The 26,286-nt window shown below is 35.4% G+C and overlaps 2 protein-coding genes across 2 annotated transcripts; both read right to left on the bottom strand.

Moving 5' to 3' along the window:
• Positions 1–11,188: 11,188 nt before the first annotated feature.
• Positions 11,189–11,584, bottom strand: LOC142182156 (uncharacterized). Its single transcript, XM_075256147.1, has one exon. It carries the CDS (start codon positions 11,582–11,584, stop codon positions 11,189–11,191), a length of 396 nt encoding a protein of 131 aa, XP_075112248.1.
• A 683-nt stretch (positions 11,585–12,267) lies between these two features.
• LOC142182155 (uncharacterized) lies at positions 12,268–14,274 on the bottom strand. Its single transcript, XM_075256146.1, has 6 exons — positions 13,971–14,274; positions 13,864–13,916; positions 13,647–13,755; positions 12,781–13,366; positions 12,408–12,726; positions 12,268–12,318 (listed from the first exon to the last, which is right to left on the bottom strand). Exons 1-6 carry the CDS (start codon positions 14,272–14,274, stop codon positions 12,268–12,270), a joined length of 1,422 nt encoding a protein of 473 aa, XP_075112247.1.
• Between the last annotated feature and the right edge of the window lie 12,012 nt (positions 14,275–26,286).

Here is a 26,286-nt window from a genome sequence, read left to right as displayed (position 1 = left end):
ACAATACAGCAGATTGAACAACCCACAAAAATCCGTGAAAACGAGACAAAACAATAACAGGAATCTCAGGAAATTCCAGATTCAAACCAAACAATATCACCAAACAAATCCGGATAGATGCGAGGAAACAATATTTCTGATTTTTTAAACTCAGGAAATGTAACCTGAAACTCTTAATCTCGAAAATTAGCCTTAACACTCTAACTTCTAATGTAAAGTTCTGTTTTTTTTTACTTTTCTGTTCTTAAAATCAGTCTGCTTTCTTTCTCTTTTTCTCTCTCTGTTTTTCTTTTTCCTTTTTTCTTAAAATCCAGTCCCTTCTTTTCTCTCTAATTTCCCCTTCAGAATCTGTTCCTAACACCCCTTTTATACAAATTGTTCCCCCCTCCTCCAGCCTACTGCCCGTACCCTTTTTCCCTTTTTAAAATCAGAAATTTCCCACTTCTCTGATTTTTTCACTTTTAGTTCCACTAAGAAAGCTTTTTCCCTTATTTTCAGCCCCCCATTCCCTTTTGTTCCCCATTAGTGTATTAATTAATACCCCACTTAACAAAACACTAACATTAAACTATTATACTAACTGTTTCATTCCCAAATTACCCCTGAAAGTTATGAAATTACTGCCCTACCCACTCCCTTTCAACCTGCATTGAACCTCTCCAACCTATTCAAATCCAACCACTAACTGAATTCAATTAACTACAACAGCTATAACCAATTCAATTTGAACTCAAATGACCATTCAAACTAGGATGGATTTAAATCAGATCAAATGGCATCAACATAAGAACAATGATCCAGGGTAGCCAATGACCAATAACTTCAGTTCAAGGAACTGAATATACCAACAGGCTCAATTCTATGTTCAAATATAACAATGAACTCATTTTAGTACAACTTGAGAACATGAACGAGGCAAGAGGGGAAACATACAGGAATGAACCATAACTTAGACTATTATCAGGCTAATCTTAACATTCAAACGTCCCAGACTAATCGACAACACTTATTTGATCGATTACACAAATTATAGCATATAACAATTATAGCAAACATAAACAAGTGAAAGAATTGGACAAAATAAAAAGTCTACTGAAGATGAGCAGAATTAACTGATAGAAGATGGAAAATTAATAAAACTACACTAAACAGATACATAGATAAACAAAAATCATAAATATAGAATAAAAGAAAAAGGAAAATACCTCAGAACCTCAGAAATATTCCTACCCAGGCTCGAACTTGAATTTGGACACTTTGAGGTCGAACAGACTTTAATCGGAGTATTGTCAATTGAGAATACCTCGATTAAGGTCTATTAGACCCCAATCTTTTATTTAATTTTGGACAGATTCCATGATTTGGAATTTTAGGGTTCTTGAGGGTCTGATTTGGGGCTCGATCATTTCTGGTCAGATTCGAACCAAATCAAGTTTGGTTTGCTTACGAGTGAGGTCAAGAGAGTGACGGGTGTGACTTTAGGGTACATTAGGGTAGTTTTAGGTTTTGCTCGAATCTTCAAATGAAGATTCGAGCAGTTCCAGGAAGATTCGACCTAAATTACTACCGGATTCATGACGAGGATGGTCAAGAGAAACTATGGTGTTGATTTGGAAGCCATCGGAAAAGGTTGGGTTTTTAGGCCAAGCTTTGATCGAAGATTCGAGACGTTGGGGCCTGATTCGAGGGATATAGGTTACAGATTTGGAACGGGGAGGTCGAGGGGAAGCTATGGTGTAAAGATGGGGTCGTTTGGACCACCGGAACCGCCGTGAGGCAATTTTCGGTGGGCAGTGCACGGTGGTTGACGGTGGGGATATGTTTGGTCTTTGAAGATTAGAGACGAAGGTGAGAAAAGGGGGGTATGGCTTTGGGGGGTGGGGTAAGGATTTAGGCTTATATAGTGGGGTGGGGATTTGATATAGGCCATTGGATCTGATGAGATCAATGGTCTGGATTGATTGAGTAAGTAGAACGACGTCGCTTTGTTTATCCTTAAGACCGGATCAGTTTTGGATGGGAACGGGTCGGGTGTGGAAGAATTGATCTGGGGCATTGATCAAGTGAAATCAACGAACCAGATTGAGAATGATGAAACGACGTCGTTTAATTTAGCTGCAGGTGGACTGGATTTGGGACGGATATGGGCTGGTTTTGGACGGGTTTAAAGGTGTATTTTGTTTGGGCTTTGAAACTTTTGGCCCAAATCCGGGTCTTCTAATTTTTCCTTTCTTTTTATTTTCTAAATTTTTCTAAAATCAACAACCAAATTAACTTATTAGAATACTAATTATCCTTTAATAACATTTATTACATACAACTAAATGTCAATTAACAATGAAACCAACATAATTTATCAGTGCTAAAAATGCAAAAGTTCCTATTTTTCTATGATTTTCCGTTTTGTAAAACAAACCTGTTAATTCCTAAATTGTAAAACTAAATCCTAAATGCACATGCAACACATATTACATTATATATATATATTTTTTTTGTATTTTTAATGCATTAATAAAACTACACATGCACACATACCTATGCAAACAAACAGGAAAACCGCACAATATTTCCTCAAAATAACACATAATTAAAGAAAAGACCTAATTTTGGGAGTTATTTTGGAGTAATTCGTATGAGGCAAAAATCACGTGCTCACAGCTGCCCCTCTTTGTCCGGAAACACGAAGAGTTTTCGTGGCGTGCAACCCGATCCAAGTTCTCTTATCTTGTGGTAGGCGTACCACCCGCTCCCATTTCATAATATCTTGTGGTAGGCGTATCACCCGCTCCCATTTCATAATATCTTGTGGTAGGCATACCACCCGCTCCCATTTCATTACACAATTACAAGAAATCCCGGCAAGGGAACATAAGCGATATAATAAACTCCTGGAGAGGGAACAAAAGCAATATAATAGTTTCCCGGCAAGGGAACAAAGATATCGAAACAATCATCCCGGCAAGGGAGAATCAGCTATAACCAATCTTAACTTAGCTTGTACTCAGCCCAAATAATGATAATGCTCAAACATATATAAGATCTGCGAGGATAGGACAATTCTTTGCGCAATATAGAAGATCATTAATTAAAGCATCTGAAATGTCATTTAAGGACACAACCACTTTCAATTTAAGACTCACGGTCATGCTCGACACCAACGTATAGATACTCGTCACCATGCCTATACGTCGTACTCAACAAGAAGCAAGTAGCAAATATGACTCCACTCCTAACTCCTCAAGCTAAGGTTAGACCAAACACTTACCTCGATGCCTTGAACACCACTCAAGTCTCAATTATAGCTTTACCTCTTGATTCCACCACCAATCCGCTCGAATCTAGTCATAAGTTACTTAATTACATCAATAAATGCTAAATGAGTCAACCCCAATGCATGAAAATAAGTTTTACCCAAAAAGGTCAAAAATGCCCCCTGGCCCACGTGGTCGAAACTCGAGGTTCGGACCAAAACCCGGTTACCCATTCCCCCACAAATCCAAATATATGGTTTGTTTTGAAATCGGACCTCAAATTGAGGTCCAAATCCCCAATTTTAGAAAACCTAGGTCTACCCAAAACACCCAATTTCCCCATGAAAATCTTTGATTTGAAGTTGAAATCATGTTAAAAGATGTTAAGAAGTGAAGAAAATGAGTTACAAATCACTTACCAATCATTTTGGAGAAGAAAAGTTGTTTAGAAAATCGCCTCTTACGTTTGGGGTTTTGAAAAGTGTAAAAATAACTGAAATCCACGTGAATTTATACCCCTCTGAAACTCCCTATGCGGACAGCACAAAAAGGACCGCGGCCGCACATGCCTCCCTGAAGACCTGCAGATCATAGCCCCGTGCGGACCACACAAAGCCGACCGCGGCCGCACAGCATCCACCACGGACCACTCAAAGGCGACCGCGTCCGCGCTGGCCCCTCCGCGGCCGCACGCGATTTCTCGCGGACCGCGCAAGAGGGTTTAGAGACCTGCAATATTTTCTGAACCTGCAACATCTGATCTTTTTAAGCCTAAGGCATCCCGGAACCTACTCGAAACTCACCCGAGCCCTCGAAACTCTAACCCAAGTATATACACAACCTCAAAAACATTCTACGAACATATTCGTGTAATCAAATCGCCAAAATAACATCATGAACATCGAATTAAACCTCAAGATCAATGAAATTTTCAAAAACTTTATCAAGTTCAAATTTAGGAATTCAAGTCCGAAACACGTCAAACGACGTCCGATTTTAATCAAACTTTACAGAAAACTCTTAAATCACATATAAGACCTGTGCCGGGCGCCGGAACCAAAATACTGGCCCGATACCAATACTTTCTAATCAATTTTCATTTCAATTTTCCTTAACAATTTCAAAAAATAATTTTACTCAAAAATTCATTTCTCGGGCTTGGGACCTCGGAATCCGATTCCGGGTATAAGCCCAAGTCCCATATTTTCCTACAGACCCTCCGAGATCGTCAAATTGAGGGTCCAGGTTCGTTTACCCAAAATATTGACCGAAGTCAAATTTTATTCGTTTTAATATCAAAACTTAGCATTTTTCACAGAATTTTATATTTAAGCTTTCTGGCTACGCGCCTGGACTACGCACACAAATTGAAGCGACTCTAAATGAGGTTTTCAAGGCCTCGGAAGCACATAATGGGTAAGAAAACAGGTGATGGCCCTTTGGGTCATCACATCTGTTAATATCTATCTATCTATCTATCTATCTATCTATCTATCTATCTATCTATCTATAAAGCATGAATACAATGTCGGTTTATAAAAATAATCTTAATATTAAGCATAATAACTCATAATAAAAGGACATAACCGAAATTTTAGATATTAGTGTCATACCTCCTTTTTACACCCCGAGGGTATATGGAAGTTTTTCCAATTAAAATAACATAAATCGAAATGGGATATTTATCAGAGTCGCCGCTTGGAATAGTTTATTTGGTGTTCCAAGTCACTGGTTTATTTTAAAATCCTAAATCGAGGAAATTTTTATTTTTTAAAGTCCGCGAACCAGAAATTCTAGATAAGGAATTCTGTTAACCCGGGAGAAGGTATTAGGCATTCCCTGATTCCGTGGTTCTAGTACGGTTGCTTAAACTGTTAATATTGGCCTATTATCTGATTAATTACGCATTTTAAACCTATGTGCATTTTTACGACTTTTTAACCGCTTTCACTGTTTTTAGAAAAATTCAATATTATTTAAAACACATCTTAAACCACGCTACATGAAATGCACCCACGGTTCGCGACACGTTTTATTTAACATTATTGGAAATTGAAGTCGGGTCACATGAAATGTACACCCGGATTTTAGCAATCACAACTACGTCACAGAAGCTGTATCCGTAGCCACGATAATTTAATGTAGCGCGCTTAAAGCAACTACGAAGGTTTATTTTTAATAACTAAGTTACAATATTGGTGAGGGTCATGGATGATCTAATTTATGGATGTCATACCTCAACCCTTTTTTCCTTTTGAAGGAAATGTATTTAACTATAGCAACTATAAGTGTTAGCTCTTAATCTAATTTATGAGGGCCATGAGTTATGGGTGTTGTTTGGTATGACACACCTCAACTTATTTCTTTTTAGAGGAAAACTACACTTAATTAAAAGGGACAAAGGGTCAAGCTTAAATTAATTTTTTTGAAAAGGGTTTTATAGCCTGTTTGGCCAAGCTGCAAAAATAAGTTTATTTTGAGAAGTGCTTTTTTTCAAAAGTGTTTTTCTCAAAAGTACTTTTGGTGAGAAGCAGTTTATGTTTGGCTAATTAGTTTGAAAAGCACTTCTGAGCAGCAATTAGTGTTTGGCCAAGCTTTAAAAAACTGCTTCTAAGTGTATTTTTCTCAAAAGTGCTTCTCAAAAAAGTGCTTTTGGAGAGAAGCTATTTTTTTCTGCTTCTCTAAAACTACTTCTGCTTCTCCTCAAAAGTACTTTTTTTCCTTCCAAAATCTTGGCCAAACACCTCAATTTTTGGCCAAAAGTGCTTTTGGCAAAAAAAAAAAAATACTTTTGGCCGAAAAGAAGCTTGGCCAAACAGGCTATTAGGCTTGGGCGTTCATCACTTGTTACTTGATCAAATTTGGAAAAGTTCAGCTTAAAAAGCTGTATTTGGGCTCGAAGCTTGGCCCAGCAGAGAAGGAACTCAAAAACTCTTGCCTTTGTTGGAATTCTAATCGAGTTCTTGCCCACATTGGGCCATTATCAGCCGGGCCCAGTTACTACGTTTTTTCGGCTGGGCCTATCCAACCTTTTCAATTCACCAAATCTGCCTATTCATAAATAATTATACCAATTGTTTGCTAAGTAAAACCAATAAGGATCAAACAACAATGCTAGTCAACAATTAAACGCATAACTTAGCAATACATAATAACATATTTTATACTATAATTTTTAAAGAAAAATTCACAATTAAAATCACTTTACAGGGTTCAACGCTCAGGTCCATTTGCCTTGGCCCAGACTTGCTTAAATGAGTCCCAATATCGGGCCTCGATGCAAGTCTGGCCCAATTCATGTTATGTCCCAAACCATTATACCATGCAATAATAATGTCCATTACAAGAAGAAAAAGGGTCTAACTGGTATGACCATATACATAAATTAAACGAAAAAACTGAATTTAAAAATCACTATAACAGTCCATTTCCACTACTGAAAGTCCATGGATTTACATAATTTTTCTGAATACAATTATATATCTAGAAAAAGGTTAAGGCAAAGAGCCAACTTTCTTCCTAATTTAGAGTCTCCCAGCTATTACAAAATCTTTCAAAAAGACAACTTCAACCTGCAAGAAATTAGCTATAGAGCTGTTTTTGCAGGCTAGCATTTAATTCCAACTCTGAAGCTTCTTACTCCTCATCAGACTTTTGTTTCAGCCTAGACTTTCATGGATATGACCATGTGAAAATGTCAGACTTACAAAAATTTCTTCAAATGTATGGACCTACAGTATTATCAAATCAATCTTTAATAACCTAATACAAGAATGAGTAAAAGGAAAAGCAATGTTGTTCATGAGTCTGACCATGTTTAAGATCAGCCTCACAAACGAACAAAGACTTCCAACCCATGTTTCTACTCTAAGTTCTCACCTTAGTGAAGAAGAAAGGAAGGGGAAGGGAAACAAACTTAGACATATGCTATATGAGTTAAGAATCTATGCACTATTAAGGAGTGAGTCTGACCATTTAAAGGGTCAGATTCATTTCCTTTAATGCTGCTATCAAAAGGAAAATTTTGAACATAGTTTTATAGTATATAGACATACTGATTCGGTTATCAAATATTGACATATACAACACAATTATTTCAGATTTCATGATCAAATGCAGCAACCATTTAAGGTAATATCAACACAGGGTTTATAGACGTTAATCAACCCTAAATTCACAAAGTCAAGGATTCTAAACTAACAACAAAGTTCAGTCAAACGAAAAACAGGTTTCAAACACAAATTTTAAACTCAAAGTTAATTCTATTTAGGATGGACATTATTACATACCTTGAAATTGAAAACAGAAACAGAGAAATGACCAAATAAAGGTCAAGGAGAAAAGAACCAAAAAGCTTCAGCAACCAAACACAACAATAAACAACAACCAAATAGATCCTAGAAGAAGAATTTTCAGCTTCAAACCATTTTTTACTGATGAAAACCAGAAATCTTCAAAGAAGTTCTTCAATTTTTACTAAAAATCAAAGGAAAATAAGACATCTGAACTTTTTAGAATGTACTTCTAATTAGGGTTTTCAATTTTGCCATAGTATCTATATATAAGCTGCCTAGGATAGGTATTCTTTTAGAATATTCCTTATCTTATAGCAGAATATAGTACTGTCCTTTTTACAGCCCTGGTAAAACTGTCCCTTTTTACCCTAAATTTCAGCATTTTTTACAATAACTAAGACAGTTGTACCCTTTCTAGAAAGTTCTTTTCCTTAGATATTTTCTAAAAACTTATCCTAAGTTTCTTTAATTCAATTAGGTCCCTATAAATCTTAATGATTTACAGACTAGGGCAAACAAGAACAAAAGTCTATTAACAAATACCAAAAATGCAAATTAAAAGATGTCAACAGAAATAAAATAAAAGAGATGATGTAATTTGAACTAAAATTAACCTAATTGGTAGTCAAAATATTATCTAAATTAAACTTAAACAAAACTAAATTCCAACGACTAATGTAGCTATACAGTAATCAAAATAAGATAAAAATGCAACTGCAAAGAAAACCTAGAATTTAACTTACTCAGTTTGCAAACTTAAACAATTAAAACAACCAATTTTGTCAGTTTAAACAGACAGACTAAACAACTTGTAAATTAACCTAAAACAAAGCTGAACATAAACATGAGATGAAATCATGGAAGAAACAGAATAGTCATTTTAGGTACCAAACTTAAAAATGAACCCTAATCAAACTAAATTCATGTAATTGAAACCAAACTTTAGCTAATTGCAAGATTCAGCATGCTTTTATGAACAAGTTGACAATACCAATTAATGGGAACACTGTCAATTATCTAGATCATATATGCTAAAAGGAAGAAACAAGTCGAAGAAAACAGAAGCTAGTATAGAAAGAAGAAAAGAAAGAAAGAAAACAAAAAAATGGAAAAGAAATACCTTGGGCTGTTTTGGACCGGACCAGTTGATGAATTACTCTAAATGAAGCACTCATGAACTTATACAACCATTAATTGGTTGTTCTTAACAAGAACAATCAATTAATAGATGTTTGGGTTCACATATTCCAAATACTGACCGAGAAAAGAATAAAGGGAAACTAGGGTTTTTTTGGAATCTTAGATTTAAGATTCTATAGGATTAAGGGTGATTCGAGGGGAACCAAAGGGATATTTGGGAAGAGGAGGAGGAGGAGGTGGCATGGTGAAGTTTTGGGTTGATTTAGAGAAGTTAGGATTTTTGGGCATCGATCTTAGATTTAAGATTCGAAAGTTTTGATGAGGATTTGGGGAAAATGGTTAAGGGATTTGGGAAGAGGAAGGGACGGGGGTTACTGGGTGTTAAATTGGTGGTGTTTGGGGTGTCAAAAACGCCGTGAGGCGATTTCCGGTGGCGGTTGGCGGCGGAGACGACGAGGAATTTAGGGGCGGCTAGGGTTTGGGGTTAGAGACAAAGTAGGTTGTGAAATGAGGAGTGTTTCTGGGGTTAGGGGTGGGTTTGGATAGTAATATAGTTAGTAGGCAGTGAGTTCGGAATCATTGGATCATAAAGATCCAACGGTCGTGATTGAATGGGAACAAAACGGGGTCGTTTTGGATGCAAAAGGGGCGGAACGGGTAAGGAATTTTGGGCCTGGGGTTTGGGATGGGTTTGGTTTAAAATTGGTGCTGGTTTTGGCTTAAAGGAATAGCCCAAGTTCAAAAATTTTAAAACCCCCTTTTAATTTCTTATTCCTATTTTTCCCTTTTCTTTTCTTTTCTTTTTTTTTAATTAAAAAAAATCCTAAATTAAATTTCTAAGTTAAACTAAATTGTAAAACTAACCAATTACCTAATTATAAAAATTACTTAATCCTAAATTAAAAGGGTAAAATCAATAATCTAAAAATTAAAAGGTAAAAATGTAAAAATGGGACTTTTTTGTATTTTTCATTTTTAAATAAAATAAATAATTAAATAATTAATCCTAAAGGTGTAAAAACAAAACCTAAATACAATGCATGGTATTTTGGCATTTTCATAATTTTAATAAAAATTAAATGTGCACTAAAAATGCAAATAATTAATAAAATCCTATAAAATAGCAAATAATTGGAAAAAATCTATTTTCTTGGATTATAGGAGTAATTCATATAGGGCAAAAATTACATGCTCACAATTAGCCTCATAATCCTATTAGAGTTAGGACATAATACTACACGTTAGGAATCCTATTAGTATAATTACTTTCGGACTGTCTAATTCATATAAAATTGAACAAGTAAATATCTTTAGTCATGTAATCCTTTACTTTTAGGATATATTTCTTAAAAATTCATGTTACTTATTTAATTCGAAAATGTATTATAATGTCCTATTACTAATTTAATTTGAGAATGTATTATGTTGTCCAAATCCATTTAGAAAAATGAGAGCTTGTATTATTGTAAAAACATAAATACAATATTAATATTTCAAAATAGCCCTAAAACGGAAAAACTCATAGGGAAAGGACATAACTGCAATACCCTATTTTTTGGACTATAATACCTTATATGCTAATTTTTAATATTTAAGATTTAAAATTAATAAAATTTTATCTATTAAATTATTATTAAAAATATGATTTAATAAAATTAATTTCATAAGAATCCTCTGTATTGGCAATATATTACAACTCTATAATATCCAATATGAATAAAAAATAAAAGTAATATTAAATGGACTGCATAAAGAGTTGAAATTGAGGAAAAGAAATACTCCCACGATAATATATTTTTATATTATATTTAAATTATTTTCCTACTCAAATAATTTTTTATCAATTCTTCATGTAATAGTGAAAATAACCAATTATTAAACAACAACTAAAAAATATTTAAGAATATAAATGTGTGAGAAATAGAAAAAAATGGTTGGTAAGAGCCAATACCACTAATGATTATACAAACATAAAAATCTAAAAGTGAAATATTATATAAATCTTTTACTCTTTGAAAATAAAAATTATGGTGGATAAAATTATAATTAAGATTAAATATTCAAAAAAAGAGATCTGAATCAACATAGAATAAATTATTTTTATGTGAAAACCAGATAACTAAATCTTTAATTAATTGTTTAGCAAGAGAATCCAATTCAATTATTTTCTATATTCACCATAGAGTAAAATTCTTATTCAATTTTTTAAAAAAAATCGTAGGGTACATATTTTTTTTTTAAATTCAAAGCATCCATCATGGCGATGGGGTTTTTAGGCATGAACCCCTACCTGTATATAATCGAAAAGCAGTAAAACATGGAAGAGGATGTATCCTTTAGCCCCCAGTACATAATAAAGAATGATATGCATCATCCTTGAGGTCTACTGCTCAAATCTAATCTGCCTAGTTTGGGAGATCCTCTCCATTACATTTTGACTACAAAATATTTCACCAAAAAGATGATAATCCTACTGATTCTAAGAATATACAAAAAACTATTTTATCCATTGGAAACATCATTAACAACAAATTGATTCCTTTTTGGCTTGAATCTAAAGTTTGGTATGCCTTCTCTATCCAACAATACAACAGCTCTAACATGGTGCGGACAATTTGTCAAGCTATTGAAAACCACATGATCCTTCAAACTCTCTCCCAAATTTGCCAACATATCGGCCACCATATTAACTTCTCTGTATATGTGAACAAAAGTAAAACATTCATCATATGATATCTCTTGAATATGCTCCAAAATTAGTCTTATCTCCCAAGGTGGTTTCAGTTTGTTGTTAATCAAAGTAACATGAAACAATGAATAAGATTCTACAATAATATTGCCTTTAATTCTATCCCTACACAGAAGTATTCTTTTTAGTATTGCCTTTGCTTCAGCCATATTGTTACTGCAATGGCCATAGAACCAGCAAAAGCACAAATAAAATCCCCATTTGCATCTCTAATTACGCTTCCGCCACCGGAGTTTCCTAGATTACCTTTGCTACATCCGTCTGTATTTAACTTAAAGCAGCCTGTCCTTGGCTTGGTCCATCTCATAATTTGGCTAGATATTACCTATTGTACCCTCTCGGCTGCTAGACACATTTCCATCCATGACTGAGGCAGCCGTAGCTTCGGGAATTTACAATTTAAAAGCAAAATCATAAATCTGCACACCTGCTGAATGATGATTCTAGCAGACATATTTATCCCTTCAAACTTGGCTTTGCACCTACTCTTCCATATTTCTCAGGAGATAACAGAAGGTAAGCATTGAATTAAAGTAGCATGAACTCCATTATTAACTATAGTTAACCACCATCCTATAGCCATTTGCCTTATGTCTCCCTGACTTATTTTAACTCCACAACAATTAGTAAAGTACGCACACGCTTGTCTTGAAATTTGACTCTCACAAAACAAGTGGTGACTAGTTTCTTCTTCATGCTTGGAACAACAACAACATTTAGAGGGGACAATAATTCCAAGTCTATGGATCATTTCATCAGTGGGTAATCTTCCTTGAAGTAGTCTTTTCATGATAAAAAAAAACTTTGAAGGGCAATTTCTTTTGCCATATCATTATTTGTAAAAGTCCTGGTTCTGTACTTTCTTAATTATTCCTAGGCTGATCTACATGAAAAAGATCCAGTATGGTTCAAAGTCCACACTGGATAGTCTTCCTTGTCCTCCCTAATTTGGATAGATAGAATAGAACTTACCAGATTTGGCGGTAGGACAGAGTGCAACTTTTCCTGGTTCCATCTCCCATTTTTAATAAAATCCTGGACCTTAATATTTTTTGATGCATTACTGCGAATAATACACTTGGCCAAAGATCCCTTTCCGGTCCAATTATCCCACCAGAGTGAAATATTCCCTTTGCCAATCCTCCAGAACACATATTTCTCAGCCTCCTTCTTGATGCTCATTAATCTTCTCCAACTATGAGACAGGTCATAAGAACTTTTCCTAGCAACAGAATGCTTGATTTTGCAGTATTTAGCCTCTAGAAATTCCTTCAACAGAGATTTCTGGCTCCTGAAATTCCACTATATTTTAGCCGCAAAAGCATTACATATATCCTGTAAAGACCTGAACCCCACCCCACCTTCCATAGTAGGAAAACAAAGTTTTTCCCATGTTATCCAGTGGTGCTTCTTTTTGTCATTATCCTTTCCCCAAAAAAAACTAGCCATAATCTTTTCAGCTTGAAGTAAAGCAGTTTTAGGGGGATGCAACACAGAAAAAAGGTGAAGAGGTAAAGCAGTGCCAGTGAGAATCGACTTTATCAATACAACTTTACCACCAAAAGAGAGAAGTTTACCCTGCCAACCTTTCAACCTATTAGAAAATTTGGCCACTATGCCATTGAAATAAACCACCTTCTTCCTCCCAGCATAAATAGGACAACCAAGGTACTGCATTGGAAATTGATAGTGAGGACAATACAAAATATTTATAATATCACATATTCTACTACCATTGAAATTAGAAGGAACATAAAAGGCAGACTTCTGTCTGTTCACCATTTGCCCAGAAATCTTCTCATATGCCTCCAACTTTGACATCATTAACTTCAGAGATAGAAGATCTCTAGATGAGAACAATATTGTATCATCTACATAGCACAGGTGTGTGAGAGTAGGTCCTTTCTTATCACATAAAAAAGGATTAAAACCTTCAATCAGTAAAGAATCCATCAGTCTAGATAAGAGTTCAGCTCAAATAATAAATAGAGAAGGTGATAGAGGATCTCCTTGCCTGATCCCTCTACTTGATTTAAAAAAAACCCTTCCTTGATCTATTTATGTTGATAGATTACCATACATTTGAGATCAGTCTTCTAACTCTATCAATCCATACTTCATTAAACCCCATCTGCCTCAATACTTGGCATAAGTATTCCCATGAAAGTCTGTCATACGCCTAAGCCATGTCTAGCTTCATTACGACATTGCCAGCTAATGATGGTTGTTTAATATTATGCACCATTTCTTGAGTTAAAATGATGTTATCAGTGATGGACCTTCCTTTAATGAATCCAGTTAGAGATGGTGATATCAGTTTCTGCATATATGGACATAGTCTTTGATTCATCAACTTTGAAATAATCTTGCAAGAGAAATTTCCAAGACTTATAGGTCTTAACTCGGTAAATTGTTGAGGGTGTTTCACCTTAGGAATGAGAGTAAGGCAAGTATGAGTGAATGCCTTCGGAATTTCAGTACCTGCAAAAAAATCAAGTACCATTAGTAGTAAATCCTCCTTTATGATTTCTCAACATGATTGGTAGAACTTCCCAGATATTCCGTCAGGCCCAGGAGCATTGTGAATGCTCATAGAAAAGATAATATCTTTTATTTCTTCCAGTGTTGGTGGGGCAGACAGCTTTTCATTGTCATCTCCGTCAATCACCCTTAGAATCAATTGTAGCAATGACAGGTCCACAAGATGCTCCTCCCTGGTAAACTGTTTTTGGAAAAATATGATAGCTTCATCAGCAATATCGTCATCTCCTTCAATCCAGTTACCATCCTCTTTCTTCATTTTCTTTAAAGTTAGTCTCCTCCTCTTCCCATTAACCATAGAGTGGAAGAATCTCGAATTGATTTCACCTTCAACAAACCATTTAATTCTAGATTTTTGTCTCTAATATTCCTCCTCCTTTTTAGTAGCTCTAATTAGCTCTGCATTCACTTAGTTCAACTCAGCCCTATTAGTAGCTGAGTTATCTAAGATGGACAATTCTTCAAGTTCTGCAACTCTTCCTTCCAATACCTTAACATTATCAAAAATATTACCAATAGTGTTCTTTGACCAAGCTGATAAATTTTTGCAAGTATTTTTCAACTTCATATGGAACTTCTGCAAAGGAGATCCATAAACCTCTTCTCTCCATGCCTGATCCACCACATCCATAAATCCAGTTTTCTCGGTCCAAAAATTCAGAAACTTAAAGTATTTAATACGTTCAGACTATTTTGATCGAACATGAGTCAATAGAGGTAAGTGATCAGATCATGTTCTCTCTAGGTGAGTGACTGTTGTAACATCAAAAAGATTTAACCAGTCATTATTAACTAGAACCCTATCTAATCTTTGCCAAATTCTTCTTTTAGGACACCAACCATTACATCAGGTAAAATTTGATCCAGAATAACCTGCATCCACCAATTCACAATCCATGATACAATGAATAAAAGAGAGGCTCTTGGACATTCTGTAAGGTGTGCCTGTTGAAGTTTGGCAAAATGCCAAAGTCCCACATTGGTTGGGAGTTAAGTTTGGAGGGGATTTTTCCCCTATAAAAGAAGGCCTAATGTTTAGGATTGAAACACACCTCTCATTTGCCTTCTCATCTGTTTAAGGCATTTGTATCTTCTCTCTTTAGTATTATTTCACTTGTATTTTTGGAGTGGAATAAAATATTTGGTTGTGTCCGAGGAGTAGGCAAAATTAGCCGAACCTCGTAAATTCTGGTGTTCCCTTTATTGTTGTTTTATTGTCTTATTTATTATTTGGTGGCTGTCATAATTTTTGGTATAGTAGTTGTGACTTATTCACACTATATACATTTGGCTTCCGCAACAATTGGTATCAGAGCCAAGGTACTGTCTAAGTATGCTCTGTGGTTGCAGCATAGTCTGATCTTCCACATCAGAAAAGATTTATCTTGGTAACTGAGTCAAGGTTCTGTCTGAGTATGCTCTGTGGTTGCAGCTTAGTCTGATCTTCCACACCAGAAAGGAAATAATCTTGATTTGTGTCGTCAGCTATTAAATAATATTTGTGTCAAAGATGGGAGACAATAAACAAGAAGAATCTACATCAAGTGTCAACAATACGTCATCATTGGCATCTTCGCTTATGACAAGAATTGTGTCAAATGCGAAATTTGCGGTCGAAATATTTGACGGGTCCGGACATTTTGGGATGTGGCAAGGCGAGGTTCTAGATGTCCTTTTTCAACAAGGGCTAGATCTGGCCATTGAAGAAAAGAAACCAGATGTTATTGGAGAAGAAGATTGGAGAATTATCAACCGTGTTTCTTGCGGTACCATTCGATCCTACCTTGCTAGAGAGCAGAAATATCCATACACAAAGGAAACTTCTGCAAGTAAATTATGGAAAGCACTGGAGGATAAATTTTTGAAGAAAAACAGTCAAAATAAATTGTACATGAAGAAGAGACTGTTTCACTTCACCTATGTTCCTGGTACCACGATGAATGAACATATCACCAGTTTCAATAAGTTGGTTACAGATTTGCAAAATATGGATACAACTTATGATGATGGTGACTTGGCCTTGATGTTGTTGGCGTCACTTCCTGATGAGTACGAGCACCTTGAAACTACTCTACTCCATGGAAATGACGAAGTTTCTCTCAGAGAAGTTTGTTCGGCTTTGTACAGCTATGAACAAAGAAAGCGAGAAAAACAGAAGGGCGGAGAAGGAGAAGCACTATTTGTGAGGGGTCATCCTCAAAATCAAACGAGGACAAAGAAGGGAAGATCCAAGTCAAGATCCAGACCCAGCAAAGATGAATGTGCCTTTTGTCGAGAAAAAGGGCACTGGAAGAAAGACTGTCCGAAGTTGAAGAATAAGGCCAAACATAACAATGGAAAGGCCATTATGGATTCAAATGTAGCTGATTGTGATGATTCAGACTTCTCATTAGTTACAACAGAGTCATCAACATCATCAGACATATGGTTGATGGACTCGGCTTGTAGCTATCATATGTGTCCCAACAGGGACTGGTTCATGGAATTTCAAGAAGGAGAATATGGAGTCATCCACACAGCGGATAACAGCCCTCTTACCTCATATGGCATTGGTTCAATACGATTAAGGAACCATGATGGAATGATCAGAACATTGATAGATGTTCGATATGTACCGGATTTAAAGAAGAATCTCATCTCTGTGGGAGCCCTAGAATCAAAAGGGTTCAAAATCATTGCAGAAAATGGAGTGATGAGAGTATGCTCCGGTGCACTAGTGGTAATGAAGGCTAATCGGAAGAATAATAATATGTACCGTTATCGTGGCAGTACAGTTATTGGGACAGCGACAGTAACATCCAGTGACGACAAAGAGGCAGAAGCAACCAAGCTATGGCACATGCGCTTGGGACATGCTGGAGGAAAATCCTTGAAAACTCTATCAGATCAAGGATTGTTAAAAGGAGTAAAGGCTTGCAACTTGGAGTTTTGTGAGCATTGTGTTAAAGGGAAACAGACAAGGGTTAAATTTGGTACAGCGATCCATAATACTAAAGGCATTTTGGATTATGTACACTCTGATGTTTGGGGTCCTTCCAAAACACCTTCATTGGGTGGGAAGCACTATTTTGTAACCTTTGTTGATGATTTTTCCCGAAGAGTATGGGTGTATACAATGAAGAGCAAAGATGAAGTGTTGGGAATTTTTCTCAAATGGAAGACGATGGTGGAAAATCAGACAGGCAGGAGAATCAAGTGTATTCGCACAGACAATGAAGGTGAATACAAAAATGATCATTTCAATAAGGTCTGTGAAAATGATGGCATCATCCGACACTTCACTGTTAGACATACACCACAACAGAATGGAGTGGCAGAACGTATGAACCGGACCTTGCTGGAGAAGGTACGGTGTATGTTGTCCAATGCTGGCTTGGGCAAAGAATTTTGGGCTGAGGCAATTACATATGCATGCCACCTCATTAATCGTCTACCATCTGCTGCTATTGATGGCAAAACACCATTTGAAAAATGGTACGGAAAACCTGTTGTAGATTATAACTCTTTGCACGTGTTTGGCTCAACTGCATATTATCATGTGACGGAGTCAAAATTGGATCCAAGGGCAAAGAAGGCTATTTTTATGGGAATTACTTCTGGAGTCAAAGGATATCGCTTATGGTGTCCTATGACAAAGAAAGTAATATTCAGCAGAGATGTTACCTTTGATGAATTTGCTATGGTAAATAAGGTAACAGAAGATACCAAACAAAATGAAGGTGCTTCTAAGCAGGTGGAGTTTGAGGGAAAATTTATTTTTCCTACACAAGAAGCAGAGGAGGAAACAAATGAAGATTACCCTCTGGAAGGAGAGCCAGTAGAGGAGATTCCAACTCAGGAATCTCAACAACAACTTGAATCAATAGCAACCAGCAGGCCAAAAAGAACAATAACGAAACCTGTTCGTCTCATAGAGACGGTTGCTTGTGCAACCTCAATTGTAGCTGATGATGTTCCTACTACTTATAAAGACGCTGTCCAAAGTTCAGAAGAAGATAAGTGGAGGATTTCCATGAATGATGAAATACAGTCCCTTCATCAGAATCATACATGGAGATTGGCCAATCTCCCGAAGGGAAAGAAAGCAATTGGGTGCAAATGGGTATTTGCAAAGAAAGAAGGATTTCCTAACCAATTAGATGTTCGCTACAAAGCAAGATTGGTGGCCAAAGGATATGCTCAAAAGGAGGGAATTGATTACAATGAAGTGTTTTCTCCAGTTGTAAAACATTCCTCCATTAGAATTATGTTGGCTTTGGTAGCACAATTGGATTTGGAACTAGTTCAGATGGATGTAAAAACTGCGTTTTTACATGGAAACTTGGAGGAGGAAATCTACATGACTCAGCCAGAAGGATTCAAAGTTGCTGGAAAAGAAAATATGGTGTGCAAACTTGAAAAATCGTTGTACGGATTGAAACAATCTTCTAGACAATGGTACAAGCGATTTGACGAGTTTATGTTGCGGTAAGGGTACAAGAGAAGCAAATACGATCATTGTGTGTATTTGCACAAGCTTAAAGATGGTTCCTTTGTATATCTTCTCCTATATGTTGATGATATGTTGATAGCTTCCAAGAATTTGGAAGAAATTGATAAGTTGAAGATTCAACTGAAGAAGGAGTTCGAGATGAAGGATTTGGGTGAGGCAAAGAAAATTCTTGGCATGGAGATAATTAGAGATAGACGTTCAAAGAAACTCTGTTTATCTCAAAAGGAATATTTGAAGAGAGTACTTCAACGTTTTGGCATAGATGACAAGACTAAGCCAGTTAGTACTCCACTTGCTTCCCATTTTAAGCTAAGTACTACTATGTCGCCAATGGATGAAGCTGAACGAGAGTATATGTCAAAGGTACCATACGCAAATGTTGTTGGTAGCTTGATGTATGCAATGGTTTGCACAAGGCCTGACATTTCACAAGCTGTTGGAGTTATTAGCAGATATATGCACAATCCAGGGAAGGAGCATTGGCAAGCTGTGAAGTGGATTCTACGGTATATTCATAATACTGTAGATGTCGGGTTAGTTTTTGAGCAGGAAGACAATCAGTCTGTAGTTGGATATTGTGACTCAGATTTTGCGGGTGATATGGACAAACGAAGATCAACTACTGGTTATGTGTTTACTTTTGCAAAGGCACCAGTTAGTTGGAAGTCTACTTTGCAGTCAACAGTTGCTTTGTCTACAACAGAGGCAGAGTACATGGCTATTACAGATGCTGTGAAAGAGGCAATTTGGCTTCAAGGATTGCTAAAGGAGCTTGGTGTTGAACAAAAAGGTATCACAATTTTTTGTGATAGTCAAAGTGCTATTCAATTAGCGAAGAACCAAGTTTATCATGCAAGGACGAAGCACATTGATGTTCGGTATCATTTCGTACGAGAAATCATAGAAGAAGGTGGAGTCACGGTGAAGAAAATTCATACTACAGAGAATCCTGCTGATATGCTGACAAAGGTGGTGACTGCGGTCAAGTTTCAACATTGTTTGGATTTGATCAACATTGTTGAACACTAAAGATTGAAGATGAAGACACAACCAAAATTTGTTATTGAGAGAGAATTGAAAATGTGAAATTTTGCCAAGGTGGAGATTTGTTGAAGTTTGGCAAAATGCCAAAGTCCCACATTGGTTGGGAGTTAAGTTTGGAGGGGATTTTTCCCCTATAAAAGAAGGCCTAATGTTTAGGATTGAAACACACCTCTCATTTGCCTTCTCATCTGTTTAAGGCATTTGTATCTTCTCTCTTTAGTATTATTTCACTTGTATTTTTGGAGTGGAATAAAATATTTGGTTGTGTCCGAGGAGTAGGCAAAATTAGCCGAACCTCGTAAATTCTGGTGTTCCCTTTATTGTTGTTTTATTGTCTTATTTATTATTTGGTGGCTGTCATAATTTTTGGTATAGTAGTTGTGACTTATTCACACTATATACATTTGGCTTCCGCAACATCTTTATTCTATATTATAGAATAACTCTGTAGGGTCAAAGGAATTAAAATTATCACATAAGTTTCTCAGCTTATCCCATAATTCTTCTCTAAGGTCTTCCTCACATTTAGCATAAACAGATGAAATTAATAAAGAGATTCCATTCTATTTAATGATGCATGTTATCTACTGCTCATCTTTGTCTATAACCACACAATCCAGATCTTCTTCCCAAAATAACCAAATTTGGTTGTTGCTATTGTATAAGCATTGTGGTATCCTAAGGATCTTCTGTATATCTCCAATTTATTAGTTTTATAGAAAGGTTAAGCTAAAGCAATAAAAGGAAACTTGTTTGATCTAATCATTTGTCCAAGTCTCTCAAGAGCACCATTGGTTTTGATGCTCCTGATATTCCAAAATAGGAACTTAAACATAATCTCTTATCAAAGAGGATTTTGTTCTTGTAGCCTTTTCGGGCCTTTGTGAAAAAAATCTTTCCCCTTCCTCTTAATGGTGCTCTACCCCCCTTGTATTAGATCTTCCCCTCGGCGATAGATGACCTGAGTTGATGATATTAGACATAGCTGCTGGGATTGATTCTTGTCCAACCATGACTTTGACCAACTTGTCAGCAATGGTATCACTATTCTCTTCCTCACTATCCACACTTGCATACTCCTCACTTTCTTCTAGACTATCTTCATCTTCGTAGTTATTATCTTCAGAGTTTTCATTATCCTCATTAGTGGAGTCTGATGCACCATCAAATGACTGTTCTTGATCCTGGTTCCTATCTTTTTCAAGATTAGTACCATATATTAGCTTCTTAAATTCCTTTTGTACCTCTCCTGGGTCAATGATGTGGTTTGCTGCTTTGTTTCCCTTTTGTTCTTATTCCAGTTGATGCATAACCTTCGGGCTTGATTGTAAAACATCCACCTGTTGCCTCTTATTACTTTGATCTCCTTTCCCAGTTGTATCCTTGTCGTTCACAATTACCCCATTGCCATTTGTTTGTGATTCTTTTTGTTGTTCCACATGTTGTTGTTAATTGCCTTCTGTCGCACCTCCTTTTTCCGCCCTGTGAGGGTGCGTGAGAGTTTTCTCCAATTAAAGGACAGTCGAAACGGGATTTGTTTGTTTGTTTCAGAGTCGCCACCTGGAAATTTTAAGGCGTCCAAAGTCACCAATTTTAATCCCTGAATCGAGGATAATAGGACTCTGTTTATTATTCTGCAAACCAGAAATCCGGATAAGGAATTCTGTTAACCCGGGAGAAGGTGCTAGGCATTCCCGAGTTCCGTGGTTCTAGCACGGTCGCTCAACTATTATATTCGGCTTGATTATTTTGATTTGTTAAATACATTTTTATTGCATGATTTTATTGTTACCGCTTCTATTTAGATTGTTTATAATTAAAGAACCTTCTTCGAATCGAATCACGCGTACGTGTATTCGTTTTATATATTATATATTTTTTAATGTGAAAAATCGTGTCACGCGTACGTATACACAATGATATTGATAATATAATAATTATTATTTTATTTTTTCGAAATTTTTTTATTATATAAAAAAAAAGACTTAAGTTCGAAATTGTGCTAAAAATAAAATTAAGAACGTTCGTCGCTCTTGTATAATTAAATATTGAACCACACATCTCGAGTTATATGAAATTAATATTGATATTCTCCGAAGAGCCCCCTTTTTATTAAATGTTCGTTCAAAGTTGCGCGAATGCATAATCCGAATTGCTTTTAGAAATATAATCAGGTTACGCGAACGCATCCCTAATCACGCAAAATATTCTTAATAGTAGTATAGATTTTCCATAAATTGTTGAATGTTAACCGCAAATTATATTTTTTGCGTAAGAATTATATTTCTCCAAGTCATTCAAATTTAAAAGGGTAAAAATAAACGTGGGATTAATAATACCATTTTTTTCGTAAATACAATATATGCATACCCAAAAAATGAATTGCATATAAAACTAGGAAAGAGAATTAATTTGATGAACAAACTAATAGTTTTTCAAAGAAATTATATCTCCTTCTCATCTACTTGTTTTTAGTCCAAAGTTATAATGGTTTGGTTAATGTTTGCAATGGAAGATAAGAGTCAAGTTGATAAGAAAAAAGAAATATTACAAACTGATTCAATAAAATTGCTTTATATACAACGTAGTTGTTCGTCGGAACCATTCATAATATTTTAACGTCGTAACAAGCTAATCAATTCGTCGGAACCATTCATAATATTTTAATGTCATAACAAGCTAATCAATTCACCTTTCTTATGGTTATACATATACCCGTTATCTTACCATATATGAAAAAATACAATCAACATCATTTTAACCTTATTCAACAACAGAGGTTAGAACGTAGTTTTCTTGATATTTCTATTCTACTTTACATTTAGCTAACAATGTTACGGGATGTAATCAATGACCCATTTTTATGTCATGTTCCCTATTTTGACAATTCAATCATGACTTCACTTAATGAAAATTCCGAAATAGATGATATTATTACAACGCTTAAACGAACTTTAAGAGGTAACAATTATCTTATATTCATTACGCCAAACGTACTACTATATTAATCAACTGAAACAAAAACCAAATTTTTAACTAATGAACTTGAACGAATGGAAAACAGAATTATAATTCCCGAACTTCATTAATTTGTCATGTTGAAGCTTTTCGTGACATGAATTTACAGATATGTACCTGATATTGGAAGCAAAAGAAAATGAAGATGAGAATCAGCAGCAGTAATAACAGTACAACAGCAACAACTGCCCAGCAACAGTAACAACCCAGTAACAGACCAGTGGAGTAGTAATCCCAAAAACAAAAGCTTTAAAGCTTTAAATGAAACAACAACCATTAATACTAATTTCAAACAAAGAAAGAAAGCAGTAGATTTTTAGTTTTATTTTTATTTTGAAAGCTTAAATATTTTTCGGAATTTTTCTCTCTTCTATTCTCTGTCCGTTTTTTCTCTCTATCTGTGTGTGTATTTTTTCTCTCGTATCTCTTTCTATTCTATTTTTTTTCTATGTCTTCAAGACTTCACATATATAACACATCCCATAAACCTTTTAATTAATTAAAATCAATACTTTTTCTCTACCCAACCCATTATCTTTCCACTCATCCCCATTACATTAAATAAATATATCACATCACCCCATTATATTTTGTCCCCCATGCTTCATTTAAAATAACACAAGATTCCCCCTTTAAATTAAATCTTGTCCCCCCTTTATATTAAACAATTATATCACAACCCACCCCATTTCATTTTGTCCCCCATGCTTCAAATAAACAATTTCAAAATGTACAATTCCTAAACTACCCCTCACGACCTTACTGAAATTACCAAACTACCCCTGAACGTACTACAAATTTACCAAACTACCTATAAGCTATAACACATCAATTAATCAAACTTAACCAAAATATAGACAATATGATCAATTTCTAACAATGTTCAAACAACAATATGAACACGGATGAACATCATAACGACAATATCACATGAACACGATTTTAACAACATTTCAACAACAAATCACATGAACACAAATTGAACAACAAAGAACAACTAAAATTTGATTGAACAATATTTTAGCAACAAACAATCCTATTTTCGGATTCAACAACAACAAACAAAGTATGAAGATTTCTAAATTCAATCATATTGAACTTAAAATCAATTCTAGCAACATTACAACCAACAATTCCTATATTAAACTTTATGAGACAAATTCAAGAAATAATCACAAATGGTAAACAAGAAATCAAGCTATACAAATTTCAGATTCAAGAACAATCAAACAAAGTATGAACATGAATTAAATCTATTTTAAACAACAAACATGATGGATTTAAACGATTAAACCAACATATTTCTCTAACACAACTAAATTCTTTAAACAAATAACAAGATCGACGAAGAAACAATTATGAACTTAAACTTGAACTTAACAATATTAACAATTTCTAACAATACATAAACACATGAAACAAATTGAAGAAATAGTTAATTAAATTTCAATTTGAATCTAACAAACATCAAACTAACAAATACTTACTTAAACAATAATACAAACATGAAATAAACATGAAAACAACTAATTAAACTTCTATTTTGAAATCTGAAAATTAATTTAACAAACAACATGAACACACTAGAAAATTGTTTCAAAGATGAACAACGAACAAAACAAGGATTAAATCATTTAACGATTTTGGATCCGGAAAATATCAAACAAAATATGAACAAAAATAAAACTCAAAAACAACTAACCGGAGATGAATCAACGACGAACTTTGATTGTAAACAAATCTGTCCGAGCCTCGACCAAAGCTCGAACGAAGGACGACGAAGACGAAGAGAAATGAAGCAGCCCGCAGCTGGAACGATGAAGGGAAGCAGCGACGCCGATTCAAAACAGCAGCAACTCGACCTCGTCATGACTGGGAGGAGGAAAATGAACAGCATCACGGCAACAACAACATCGTTGCAGCAGCAGCGGTGACTAGAAGGAGTAGAAGAAGAAACCGCGACAGTAGCGGCGTGGCGCAGGTAGGTTGTTTGGTCGCCGTTGGTGCTCGCGACTGTGGTCGGAGCTCGTGACTATGGTCGTGCTGGCTGGGGTTCGATGACGAGGAACGCAGCCATGGCTGCTAGAGAAGCAATGGTCGTCCATGGATGTCGAGCTCAAGCTTGAGCTCGACGAAGAAGATGAAAGCAAACGCGGGCAGCCATGGCGCAAAAACAAAAACGACAATGGTGAAGCTTGAGGGAAACCATGGTTATATGGTGAAGGGGTGGTTGTGGTGGAGATGGTGAAGTAGCCATTGATGGAGCTTGTCTTTCTTGAGGAAGAAGAAGAAGAAGAAAGATAAGAAAGGGGGGGGCGGTAGTTTAGTGTTTAGGTTAGGGTTTTCTTGATTTTGTTTTTGTTTTGTTTTTTTGTAAAATGTAAGACAAAGGGGTTTGGGTATTTTGGGTTATGGACTGGGTCGACCCAGTTCGAAATGGACTGGGTCGTAGGGAAGATTGGGCCATTTTTTGGGCCTGTGGCTTGAAATTGAAGAAGAGGTCCAATTCCGACTTTCTTTATATTTTCGCTCTCTTTTCTTCTTTTATTTTTCTAAAACTAAATTATAAAAATACTTAAACTATTATTAAGAACTAAATTAAGTTATAAAAGCGCAAATTAACTCCCAATAACAATTAACGCACAATTAAGTATTAATTAAGCATAAAATTGTATATTTGACATTAAATGCTAAAAATGCAAACGATGCCTATTTTTGTAATTTTTAATTTTTGTAAAACAAATTTAATTACTAACAATTGTAGAATTAAATCCTATATGCAAAATGCGACATATTTTTGTATTTTTTATTAGTTTAGCAAATAAACATGCACAGATAAATACAAATAATTATTCAAAATATCACAAAATATCACAAAATTGCACACCAAGAAAAATCATTTTATTTTTGGATTTTTTGGGAGTAATTCTCATATTGGGCAAAAATCACATCACACCTTCTTCGCTCATTTCGTTGTTGTTTTTTATTTTTACCCATGTTTCTCTTCTTCTTCTTCTTCTTCTTCTTCTTCTTCTTCTTCTTCTTCTTCTTCTTCTTCTTCTTCTTCTTTTGTGTATTATCTTGTTTTGTATAAAGTTTACTCAGATCCACTGATTCATCATGCATTGCTTTTATGTCTCCAGTGTCAATTATCTTCCCTTTCCCTGGTATTTATTTCATCACTTCTTTTTGTGTCATCATAGTAGGTTCTCTGATGACAATGCCACCACTTTTTTGTTGTTCTGTGCACTTATTTCCTTTATTTGACCATTCATCTGACCCGTTCCTGCTTGTTGGCTCAGTTTTGGCACAGTCTTATTTCTTGTACCTCTTTTTCGAGTCACAATCTTAAATTCCACCTCTTTATTTTTGACCCCTTCACTGGTTGAGGGAGTATCATGTTGTTGATTAACTTTGTCCATTTTGAGTGTTTCCTCCCTGTTTTGTTTTATCCTCTCATCCCTGATTTTATTTCGACATTGACTTTCCATATGACCTTGCATTTTGCATTATAGAAAATAAGAAGTCACACCCTTACACTCTATATCAAGCCATACTCCATCCTCACCACCATCCATCATGTTGAAACCTAGCCATATCTGATTTAATTTTGGCTTAAGCAAAGCACTCTCCACATTTATTTTAGCAATATTACCTCTGAATTTTGAATATGTGGCTTGATCAGAAGCAATAGAAACCCCTACAGATTGAACCATTCTAGACACAATTCCCCATTTGAACAAGTGCCAAGGCAAC

This window comes from Nicotiana tabacum, chromosome 6 (assembly GCF_000715075.1).
Source record: "Nicotiana tabacum cultivar K326 chromosome 6, ASM71507v2, whole genome shotgun sequence".
NCBI lineage: Eukaryota > Viridiplantae > Streptophyta > Magnoliopsida > Solanales > Solanaceae > Nicotiana > Nicotiana tabacum.
Note: the sequence above shows the minus strand (reverse complement) of the source record. Positions and strands in the feature narration are given on the sequence as shown.